The sequence below is a fragment of the Eleutherodactylus coqui genome, chromosome 5 (genome assembly GCF_035609145.1).
Source record: "Eleutherodactylus coqui strain aEleCoq1 chromosome 5, aEleCoq1.hap1, whole genome shotgun sequence".
NCBI lineage: Eukaryota > Metazoa > Chordata > Amphibia > Anura > Eleutherodactylidae > Eleutherodactylus > Eleutherodactylus coqui.
The window spans coordinates 72,139,279-72,152,653 of NC_089841.1; the positions used below are offsets into that span (position 1 = coordinate 72,139,279).

Below are 13,375 nucleotides of genomic sequence, written 5' to 3' on the forward strand. Positions count from 1 at the left end.
AATTTACCTTTCTAGAATTTTTGAAATTTTGGGGGAATTTGTCAGCTGCTTTCAAATGACTAAACTGTGCTAAATGAGTCATTCTAAAATTGGTTGTCTGGAAATCTGGACATCATTGGTCACTGCAGTTCATTAGGGCATTGTTATTTGGCAGTTTGGATATTTATGTATGTACATATGCATATATATATGTGTGATATATGTGTGTGATATATATATATATATATATATATATACAAATATATAATGTATGTACATACATAAAGGGCATTATGGCATTGTTATTTGGCAGATGTATGTATGTACATATGTGTGTGTATATATATATGTATACACACACACATACATACATAAATATCCAAACTGCCAAATAACAATGTCCAGATTTCTAGGCAGCCAATTTCAGCATGATTTATGTATATGTGTATATATATATATATATATATATATATATATATATATATATTACACACACACACACACATATATACATATACAGGGTGAGGCAAAATTCTGGGCACACCATTTTTGCTTATTCACACGAGCGTATATCAGCCGGCCGTGAAAACGCCTGGCCAATATACACTACCATGTGATGCACGGGGAGGCATATACACTGTCGGGCTGTCTTCCCCTTCCCTCCCCCTCACCGGCTTTCTGCAGGGTGAGGAGGCAGGACTGGGTGGGACCTAGTGTACTGAGCTCCTGCCCTCTCCACCTCTAGCTGCTGCTTGCAATGGAAGGGGCAGGACGGGGTGGGGCTTAGCTCCGCCCCCGCCCCAACCCTCCTATTGCAAACAGTGGCAAGCGGTGAAAAGGAGAAGAGAAGAGATATGGAGTTTAGCAGTCACGCTGCTAAACTCCCTCCCAGCTCCCTTCTCCTGCAGCTGTCATTGGCTCCCATGAGAGTCAATGCAGCTGCCGCCGCCGACGTAGCGGCACCCGGCCACACGCTTTTATGCTGCGGGGATATTCCCCCTGTGCACTGATGCATTGTAAACCAATGCATCAGAAGGGCAGCATATATCGGCTGGGACGTGAAAACCCATCCGATATACGCATATATATATATATATATGCCTCCCCCTGTGTATGTATGTATGTGATTTTATATATATATATATATATATATATATATATATATATATATATATATATATATATATATATATATATATATATATATATATATATATATATATATATATATATATATAAAAATCACATACATACATACACAGGGGGAGGCAAAAATGTGGACATACCCTTTAAACTGGTGTAATAATTATAAAATTGACTTCCATTGTATGAAAGTTTTGGGAGAGAGGCTACATTTTTCGTGGAGGTGACATTTTCTGCGGCCATGTTAAAATTCAGCATATTGAATTCAGCTAAGTTTTTCAAATATGAAGTGGGCCATCAACTAATGCAGTCTCCCTCCCAATTTCATAGTTTGCAACTTAATTTTCTCACTATTATAGCAGTTAAAGGGCTTATTCACACGTGCGTATATCGGATGGGTTTTCACGTCCCAGCCGATATATGCTGCCCTTCTGATGTGTGTGTGTATATTCTGATATATATATATATGTGTGTGTGTGTGTGTGTGTGTGTATATCTATATGTGTGTGTGTGTGTGTGTATATATCTATGTGTGTGTGTGTGTGTATATCTATGTGTGTGTGTGTGTGTGTGTGTGTGTATATCTATATGTGTGTGTGTGTGTGTGTGTGTGTATATATCTATATGTGTATATATGTGTGTGTGTGTATATAAAAGAATCTTGATATCTTGCTAATCTTGCTACTCGATAGTTAGTAATCACAATACAATGATGTGGTTTCTTCACTTCTCCACAGGTTTGTGACAAATACCAATCCTGTAAGGAAACTATGTGCCACGCCTGGCATCTCATGGGTTAAAAAATGGATCAAAAAGCTGGACAAAATTAAAAAAGAAACTGAGAAGAAAGGAAAGAAATCTGTAAAAACTCAGCAGGAATGAGCCAAGGTACAAAACCTCAGAGGGAGAATAGTATACACTAAGTGGTCCTTCAGATGCCAGCACAATACGCAGAGAATAGAACCCATGAAATTCAATGGGTTTCTTCTCATTTCCATATTTTATGCACGGAAAAAATAGGACCTGCTCTATCTGCCTGCACAGTTGCGCACCAAGGGTTCCATAGAATTTTATGAGAGGTGCGCACATGCACACTCAATATGCACAGATGCGCAATACGCTGCGCAGTGCCATGTAGGGGAGGGCATATCTGGACCTCATTAGGCTAAATGTCCTTTTAAATCAGTGTGGGGTTGAATGCGCACATTTGAACAGGCCCTGTGTGCCCGGAAAGTGCAGTACTATGCGTCAATATGTGTGCAAATCTAGATCATCAACCTCGCTCACCACGCAAATACATTGTGCTGAAGCATGCTCAATTGCACATATGGCCATCTGATGCTGCCATGACAGGACTCCTGGTTTTCATGCCTTGGGGTACAGTCACACAGGTCGCATAAATCCGCAGCGGAGAATCCATAAACTTTGTCCTGCATTTGAGTGCTGACTTCATCCCTTCAATTACAAAGCTTGAAGTCCACAGTGAAATCTGCAGCAAATAATTCACATTCTGTGGATTTAACATCTGCAGCGTATGTTTATTCTACTTCCTTTCCTTACAGAAATTCACCATGAAAAGTACACAGCATTTATACCCAAAGTAAACACCCCCAGGCCTCGTTCACAAGGTCTTTGGAGTGTCACATCCATGTCGGAGTTCTGGCGTAGATTTTTATGCAGATTTGCACTGTATTTAAGCCTCACTGGGTCCACCCCCATACAGATGCTTTTCATGGTTTCCGCATGAATTCTGACAGTAAACCATGTCAGTGGTTAATTGTTTTCTTCTGCATTGCAAACAGCAAGATAATGATTTCTATAGCATTTACAGAATGCTAGAATAGCAGTGATTTAGCTGCAGATCTGTGCGCGCAACCCAAATCTGTGGTGAAATTACATCACATGAACAAAGCCTTAGGCCAAACTCGCACGGACACAAAAATTGCGGGCTTAATATGAAATGAATAGAACCCAATGATTTAAATGGGTTCACTCTCATGTTTCGTTTTTGCGTGCTTATTCCGCACGGACGAAATAAAACACAGCAGGCTCTATTTTAGTGCTCATTTGTGCACCAAAGGCACCATTGAGGTCCATAGGGGGTACGTAAATGCGCATTCAATACCCGCACAATTGTAAAATACGCTGCCCAATTTTGCGGGACTAAGGGCACATCTGGAACTAACTAGGCTAAAAAGTCTTTAAAATCAGGGTGCATCTGTGTCCGTCGCCCATGTGGGATGCCCAGCTAGCACAAAGAGTACAGTAATATGAGCATTAATGGGTGCATAAGCGCGTTGTTCACTTGCAAATGCACTGCCACCTGCGTTTTTGGAAATATAATACCATGTAAGTCCACCTATAAAGTGAATGTCAAACCTTTAACTAAAGGTGGTTTTACATAGGTGTATGTGTTTCTGTGCGTAACTTTATGCACCACTTTTTCTTATGTATTGGCGTATTTTACTCTCTAAGTCCCATAAGACCACTGTTATGAGTAAAGTAAGGAAAACCCATATGTACGAGTGTATAACCAATATAATACTGTCCGCTATGTACAAAAATATAACACATTTAATACTGCCTCCTACTGTATATACAAGACTATCACTTTAAAAGTATGCCCCCCCCATGTACAAGAATATAACTACTATAATAGTTCCTCCTATGTACAAGAATATAACTGCTATAATACTGTCCCCTATGTACAAGAATATAACTACTATAATACTGCTCCCTATGTACAAGAATAGAACTACTATAATACTGTCCCCTAAGTACAAGAATAGAACTACTATAATACTGTCCCCTAAGTACAAGAATAGAACTAGTAAAATACTGCCCACTATGTACAAGAATATAACTACTATAATACTGCTCCTATGTACAAGAATATAACTACTATAATACTGCCTCCTATGTACAAGAATATAACTACTATAATACTGCATCCTATGTACAAGAACAGAACTATTATAATACTTCCCCCTATGTATAGGAATATAACTACTATAATAGTGCTCCTATGTACAAGAATATAACTACTATAATACTGTCCCCTATGTACAAGAATATAACTACTATAATACTGCCCCCTATGTACAAGAATAGAACTACTATAATACTGCCCTCTATGTACAAGAATATAACTACTATAATACTGCTCCTATGTACAAGAATATAACTACTATAATAGTGCCTCCCATGTACAAGAATGTAACTACTATAATACTGCTCCTATGTACAAGAATATAACTACTATAATAGTGCCCCCTATGTACAAGAATATAACTACTATAATACAGCTCCTATGTAGAAGAATATAACTGCTATAATACCGACCCCTATGTACAAGAATATAACTACTATAATACTACCTCCTACGTACAAGAATATCAGTACCATAATACTGCTCCTATGTTCAGGAATATAACTACTATAATACTGCCTACTATGTACAAGAATATAACTACTATTATACTGCTTATTACGTACAAGAATATAACTGCTATATTACTGCCCCCCTATGTACAAGAATATACCTACTATCATACTGTCCCCTATGTACAAGAATATACCTACTATAATACTACCTCCTATGTACAAGAATATAACTACTATAATACTGCCTCCTATGTACAAGAATATAACTACTATAATACTGCCCCTATGTACAAGAATATAACTACTATAATACAGCCCCCTATGTACAAGAATATAACTACTATAATACTGTCCCCTATGTACAAGAATATAACTACAATAATACTGCTCCTATGTACAAGAATATAACTACTATAATACTGCCTCCTATGTACAGGAATATAACTACTATAATACTGCTCCTATGTACAAGAATATAACTACTATAATACTGCCCCCTATGTACAAGAATATAACTACTAGAATACTGCTCCTATGTACAAGAATATAACTACTATAATACTGCCTCCTATGTACAAGAATATAACTACTATAATACTGCCCTCTATGTACAAGAATATAACTACTATAATACTGCCTCCTATGTACAAGAATATAACTACTAGAATACTGCTCCTATGTACAAGAATATAACTACTATAATACTGCCTCCTATGTACAAGAATAGAACTACTATAATACTTCCCCCTATGTACAGGAATATAACTACTATAATAGTGCTCCTATGTACAAGAATATAACTACTATAATACTGCCCCTTATGTAAAAGAATAACTACTATAATACTGTCCCCTATGTACAAGAATATAACTACTATAATACTGCTCCTATGTACAAGAATATAACTACTATAATACTGATCCCCTATGTACAATATAACTACTATAATACTGCCTACTATGTACAAGAATATAACTACTATAATACTGCCTCCTATGTACAAGAATATAACTACTATAATACTGCCCGTATGTACAAGAATAGAACTACTATAATACTGCCCGTATGTACAAGAATAGAACTACTATAATACTGCCCCTATGTACAAGAATAGAACTACTATAATACTGCCCCCTATGTACAAGAATAGAACTACTGTAATACTGTCTCTATGTACAAGAATATAACTACTATAATACTGCCCCCTATGTACAAGAATATAACTACTATAATACTGCCCCCTATGTACAAGAATATAACTACTATAATACTGCCCCCTACATACAAGAATATAACTACTATAATACTGCCCCCTATGTACAAGAATATAACTACTATAATACTGCCCCCTACGTACAAGAATATAACTGCTATATTACTGCCCCCCTATGTACAAGAATATAACTACTATAATACTGCCTCCTATGTACAAGAATATAACTACTATAATACTGCCTACTATGTACAAGAATATAACTACTATAATACTGCCTACTATGTACAAGAATATAACTGCTATAATACTGCCCCCTATGTACAAGAATATAACTACTATAATACTGCCTACTATGTACAAGAATATAACTACTATAATACTGCCCCCTATGTACAAGAATATAACTACTATAATACTGCCTACTATGTACAAGAATATAACTACTATAATACTGCCCCCTATGTACAAGAATAGAACTACTATAATACTGTCTCTATGTACAAGAATATAACTACTATAATACTGCTTCCTTTGTATAAAAACATAGCTCCTATGGTACTGTCTCTTATGTACAACGATGTGACAGCTATAATGTCGCCAAGGTCTGTGATGCTTCAGTTATCTGCTCAGTGTCTTCATTACATTCTGCTTGTTTTGTGTACATTTCTCTCTTGATCTCATTAGTAGAAGGTTATTTGCGCTCAGCACATTACTGTATCAGTGACTGGTGGACTTTTGTTTCCTTTCCTTTTAGATACGTACGCCTCCTTTTGTGTTTATCACAGTCAAGATGGGAAACAGCAGATGGAATTTGCGTTCACATTCCTCATACTGTATTATCCGTGTTCTTATATGAAAGTTCTTAAATGCTGTATCATAGAGATAAGGAGACTTTAAGGAATATTCCCCCCTCCATCTTCTTTCCTGTTATTCATAGTGATGTGTAGAGCATATTATATAGAGAACATTAATATCTGTACAATTAACTGCTGTGATTCAACATAGACTCAACATGGAAGAAACGGGGGTCAGCCTCCAGCTATATACACAATGTGATGACTGTGTACAAATTTATATTTTATATATTAGAGCTGTTAAATGTATACGCTATATACTAACCCTATATGAATCCTGCAGTCACTGAGAAGTTTATTCCAGATTTATTAAAGGGCCACTCCAGCAAAAACACATTTTTCCATCTCATGCTATCACACTCTAGAGGTCTCCTCTCTATATTTCAGTTACTTCTACGCAGTGCATCCCCCTGATTCTTATCTGGACAGTGAAGATCTTCTTTCACTTTCAATCAATCCCATAATGCATCAGTACAATATTAGCTACAGGCTATACCTTTCTACTTGCTGGGGGAGAGTTTAATTATCATGCCTTCTATAGTCACCCAAATAAGCCGCAGACCAGTTAAAGTCAGGATAAAGTCAGGAGGATGAGCTGTGATCTCCTCTGTTATACCTGTGTGATAAGGGCCTCTAATCATCAGCAACTGTGACAAGAGATTCTGTATCTACCGTCTGGCAGTTTCTGTGCTAGGTTTATGTAACAGCATCACACAAACTGAGAATTTGCCTAGAAATGGAATACATAACCCCAAGTAGATCTAAGCTGGTGAGAACTGAGATCACATGACTATTTGAAGTGAAAGTTTCAGATAGAAAGGAAATAATAACCAAGGTAAAACAAGCTCACTTATAGAGTCAAGTCACAATATTATGACCACTAGCCAATATTCAGAGCAATCGCCATACGGTCAGCAGCTAGACTTGCTGGGGGTGACTAAGTAAGGGGCTGGTAGGTGGTCTCAGGTAGCTGGAGCCGTTTTGACTGTAGTACATCCCACAATTGCTGGAGGCTGCATGGGGGAGGATCCATAGAGCGAACACGATGATCAAAGTGGTCCCACAGATGCTCAATTTGGCTCAAGTCGGGAGAATTAGGGGCCAGGGAAGTCTTGGTTGTGCTCTTTCAACCATTGCTGAACCTTTCTAGCCATGTGACATGTCTCATTGTCTTGCTGGAAGATCCCATCTACCCCGGGGAAGACAAAACGCATGTATGGGTGTATGTGATCAACAAGGATGGATTCATAAACAAATTGGTTCAGGGTGCCTACCATATGGATGAGCGGCCTAGAGAATGCCACCGAAAAATTCCCCAGACCAGAACGATGCCACCACCATCCTGTGTTCTTCTGGCAATCACAGCAGAGACAGTCACTATAAAGTAAAACATACCAATCTTTATTAGAAAACCACATTAAAAATATCTATATAGAATGCAGGCATGTAAAGACCGGACCAAAGCCAAGCCTATATTAATATGATGTACCATAATGGCAACAAGAGTGAAGGAAAAAAGTAATATACTATCCCTTCATATGAGAGTATATGCCTAAAACTGCAGGATACAAGCGCAAAAAAAACAAAAGTCAGTAAAATATATTAAATATCCATATAAATACGGTAACAAAATGACCAGTAGCAAACCTGAATTCTGGTGCCCACAACACGCGTTTCGCCCTGCGCATTGTCAAGGACTTTGATCTTTTGAAAAAGGGAATGGATATTATGTAACACTTTTCCCTTATTGTTGCTTTTACAATTATCACTATTTTATGACCACATATAATACCTGTTGATATATGACGCAGCTAGCTATTAGTGTACATTACTTAATATATGCTTGCCTTTGGTCAGGTTTTTACATGGCGATATTCTATTGTGATGGTTTAAATGTGGTTTTCTAATAAAGATTGGTATGTTGTACTTTATAGTGATTGTTTATGCTAGGATTCATGGTTTGGTGTAGTGTGTTTAATTAAGTCACAGCTTCCTGTAATTTATGGTCTACTTTATAGGTGGTGCGTTCTTCCAGTAATGGCTGCAGGGTGTTTGTTCTCTGATGTTTCTCACCAGACATGTCAACCTCCGCCTGTTCGAAGAAACAGAAAGTGAAACTCATCGGAGAAGGCAACTGTTTGTCAATAGGTGGTGGGACAATTCCAATACAGCCATGCACATTGAAGCCTTTTGCTTCCGATGCACCTTTGTTAGCATAGATGCAGTAGCCATCCATCTGTTTCAGAGTCACATGCACAGTAAGTTTTACCGAACTGTTTTAGACACGTCTGGTAGCCCCCTGGTTCATTTTTTATGGGGAGCTGCTCCACTGTAGCATATCAATTGGCTCTCCCGCATCTTCGCAGCCGATGCTCACCTCTCACATCAATGGCACCTGGTGCTCCGCAGTTTCCATGTTGCTACCATTTGTCCATTCACAATGCACTTTCACCACAGTAACACGCAAAGAGTTTACAAACTGCGCTGTTTAAGAAATACTGCCAACCTTGGCCCAGAAGACAATAATCATCCCTTCTTGCAACTCTGATAAATCGCCCCTTTTACCCATGACAACAAGTGATTTCTGAGCAGACAGCCTATCACACACCTTATATACTCACTAGAGATGAGCGAGCATGCTCGGTTAAGGCAGATACTCGAGCGAGCATCGCTCTTCTTGAGTAACTGAATACTCGTCCGAGCAAATGAGGGGGGGAGAGAGGGAAAGAGAGATCTCTCTCACTCTCCCCCTGCTCCTCCCCGTTTCCCCCCACCGCCCCCCACATTTGCTTGGATGAGTATTTATCTCTAATACTCACCAATCCAGCCCACAACATGTCACTTACTTAATGGGCTATGCGCTGCCAAAGTCGAAAATAGGAAGTGTCCATAATAATGTGACTTGACCGTCCATATATACCTGGGGGGATTGCTACATAATCAATGAATGAAGAATTCACTGGAGTGGCCATTTAAAACTTTTATTTCACTGTCACTAAAATATCCCCTTTCTAGTTGCACTGCTAACATCTATTTGAGCCTTAAAGGATGCTATACCAGCTTATACCACAAGAGGAGGTGTTTGTTTACTACTTAGCTTCAGGCTGTATGGCGGTTCGTAATAAAATTGCGGGAGTATCGCAAGCTCCAAAGCAATGCAATGCTGTTAACCGGGGTATTACGTTACAAGTTATACATTTTCAGTGACATTTAGTTATTCTCCCTCAGAGAGTCTGTCTATTATGTGTGCTTCCTGCTATAGCTTACACTCACTTCTAAGAATATAACACAGCTTGAAGGATGACCGTAGAGGAGGTCCTATCCAGCACTCGTAACATCTTCATAAAAGCTTAATTATGTGCCTCCTAAAATTAGTACAGGAAATATGACAGATTGCTTACGCGTTTCAGACCAGGAACACATGGTCTTAATTCATAGCTTAGCCCTGCCAAACTAGACTTACAGTGAAATGCGTAAGTGTTCTATAATTTCACCTGTACGAACTTTAAAATGCATATATTGTAGTCTAGTTTATATGATATGTTGAGAATACTGATTACAACTTCTACTATAGTCATCAAAGGGGTTGTCCTGTTACCAGACAACCCCACTTCAATAGGGCTGCCTGTATTAAAATAATAAGCTGACCTATACTTACCTCTCCGGGATCCAGTGCTTCAGCCCTGCTGTGGTCCCAGCATATGTTATAGCAGATGATATCACAGGAAATCAGGTGACTGATGCAGCCAATAAAAGGCTGCAGCATCTTTGCTCATTCCCCTGGCATCGGCATTCACATCCTGAGCGCCACAATGCCAGGAGTTTTGGAACGTGATGCTGCACCTCTGATTAGCTACAGCACTCACTTGATTTCCGGTGACATCATCTCTTACAAGAAACACCGGGACCACAGCGGGACTGCAGCGTGGATACCAGCAGCAGCAGAGGGATAAATATAAAGTTCAATGTATTACTTTAATACATGCAGTCCTATTGAAGTGGGGTTTTCCGGTAACTGGAAGACCCCTTTAATAACCAGACTCGAAGTGACACTTTCTACTGTGTTCTGTGCACAGTGAAGAATTGCCTGGTGTTGGTGAGCTGGTTAAACACTTTCTCATTCTTACAGCTTGAAGAATCCCTGTCATATGTGAAATTATAGACAATATGAAATACTTACTTATATCGCAGACAGTGATGTGTAGTGTGGATTTGTTACTTCTGTTTATGCAATATATAATTTACAATTTTCTTCACTGAAATCCATACATTATGAGGAGGGTCCTCTGATTAGTAGTCAGAACCCTCATCTACTAGTCAGATTGGAGACTAGCTTCAAAGAACGTCACTCATTCCGAAGGACCCCGCATATCAGTGTATTACATGGACAACCAAGTTATTTCAAAAAGCTGTGCATGTAATTCCTAATTTCCCCTGTGGTGGAGCTGCAGGGAAATTGAACACTTACTGTTAGCTTCATCACCAGTAAAAGAGAGCGGGGTGATCAGCTTATCATATCGAAATCTTCTAACAAAAAAGGTTGTCAGAGGTGGACAACACCTTTAAATTCAATGCACCTCTATTTACTATCTATTCCTTTATTGTCTTGTCTCGGAATTAAGAACTGATGAGTAAAAAGTTTGTTGTCCGTCACATTAAATTTTCTATTGTACTTAAATATCCATCTTTTTGCACCAAAGTCAAGAAGACAACATTATTGTTCTCAGCAACTTTTTTGAAAAAGGGGCTGGGTTAAGCAGGAGAGGGCATGGCCACCTGCAGCCTGGTGAATTTAATATAATTTACTCCAGAAACTGGTGCAAAGTTTTGTGGCCCAGAAAACGCCACCCAAAAATTCCCCAGACCAGAACGCTGCTGCTACCACCATCCTGTGTTCTTCTAGCAATCACAGTAGAAACAGTCACTATAAAGTAAAACATACGAATCTTTACTAGAAAACCACATTAAAAACATCTAGATGGAATGTAGGCATGTAAAGACCGGACCAAAGCCAAGCCTATATTAATATGATGTACAATAATGGCAACAAGAGTGAAGGAAAAAAGTAATATACTATCCCTTCATATGAGAGTATATGCCTAAAACTGCAGGATACAAGTGCAAAAAAAACAAAAAAAAAACAAAAAAGTCAGTAAAATATATCCATATAAATACGGTAACAAAATGACCAGTAGCAAACCTGAATTCTGGTGCCCACGACACGCGTTTCGCCCTGCGCATTGTCAAGGACTTTGATATTCTGTAACTCTTTTCCCTTATTGTTGCTCTTACAATTATCATTACTTTATGACAGCATATAATACCTGTTGATATATGCCGCAGTTTTTACATGGCGATATTCTATTGTGATGGTTTAAATGTGGTTTTCTAATAAAGATTGGTATGTTGTACTTTATAGTGATTGTTTATGCTATGATTCATGGTTTGGTGTAGTGTGTTTAATTAAGTCACAGCTTCCTGTAATTTATGGTTTCACATTATAGGTGGTGCGTTCTTCCAGTAATGGCTGCAGGGTGTTTGTTCTCTGATGTTTCTCACCAGACATGTCAACCTCCGCCTGTTCGAAGAAACAGAAAGTGAAACTCATCGGAGAAGGCAACTGTTTGTCAATTGGTGGGACAATTCCAATACAGCCATGCAAATTGAAGCCTTTTGCTTCCAATGCACCTTTGTTAGCATAGATGCAGTAGCCATCCATCTGTTTCAGGGTGCGGGCAGATGAGCGTAGGCGTATTTACGTTCGCACGAGCGCAACGTATAATCGCCCGAGCGATCGTTTTTCACCGATCACGACCAGAGCTAGAAAGCGTATTTTCGTTTTTTCCTACTTTGCAAACGGTCTTTTCGGCAATCGAATATGCGTTGGCGCGTATTTCGGTCGCATATGTTCCGTTTTTTTTCGAATTGCCGTTTTTACGCGCCGTAAAATCGCCCATGTGAACGAATACATTCGAAACCATTGCCTCAGATGGTCACGTATATACGTTTGGTCGCAAAAACGCGCCGTTTATGCGCTCGTCTGCCCGCACCCTCAGAGTCACATGCACAGTAAGTTTCACGGGATGGCCAGACATGCTTAATGACGAGGCATGTGCCTCTTAATTAATTTAGGCGCATTTCCCCTCCAGTGCATTTTATATGAAGACAGGTGTAGGAAACACCTGTTTTGATAAATTTCCCCTTAATGTCTATGATGCCTCCTAACTTTCCCATGATGGGAAGATGTTGGGGGTGTACAATTGGGCAGTTGGATTTCAACTGCTGAATCCTTTGTTCTTGAAAGATAAGTCGCGGCTAGAGGTTACCTTCTACATTTAGAAAAACAATTAACTGTTAACAAAAAAAGCCCCTGCGCTACCGGAAATGGTAATGAGTTGCAACTCATTACCATTTCCGGTAGCGCAGGGGCTTTTTTTGTTAACAGTTTATTGTTTTTCTTTTTGGGGGTTCTCTATACAAGAGATACCCTTTGCTTATCTTGAAGCTCTCCCTAATCACAAGGGATTGGAGATTGATGTGTAAAGAAGTGAGAAACGGACCTTGTGGCGCATTCCCTATCTTCTATTCACTTCTACATTTAGAACATGTATATATGGGGCAGTGGCAGATAAAGAGGACCGTTGGCCTGGGGCTGTTCACACAACTTGGCCCCATCACACAAACAATGAACCCCGCCACATGTAGAATATTCACTAGTAAAACATTAAATAATCACAACAATAACCTTTTGGTTGTATTATGGTGTGGATCTGCACCAGATTTCATCTCTTCAATTGAT

General features: G+C 39.0%; 1 protein-coding gene across 1 annotated transcript in view; it reads left to right on the forward strand.

Moving 5' to 3' along the window:
- The window catches only part of LOC136627528 (C-C motif chemokine 21b-like), a 75,094-nt gene extending 62,198 nt beyond the window's left edge, over window positions 1-12,896 (forward strand). Inside the window, exons 3-4 of the mRNA XM_066602715.1 lie at window positions 1,860-2,010; window positions 6,477-12,896. Of these exons, the coding sequence (XP_066458812.1) occupies window positions 1,860-2,004 (145 nt within the window). The 3' untranslated portion in view covers window positions 2,005-2,010; window positions 6,477-12,896. The remainder of the gene's footprint in view (window positions 1-1,859; window positions 2,011-6,476) is intronic.
- Window positions 12,897-13,375: the final 479 nt, after the last annotated feature.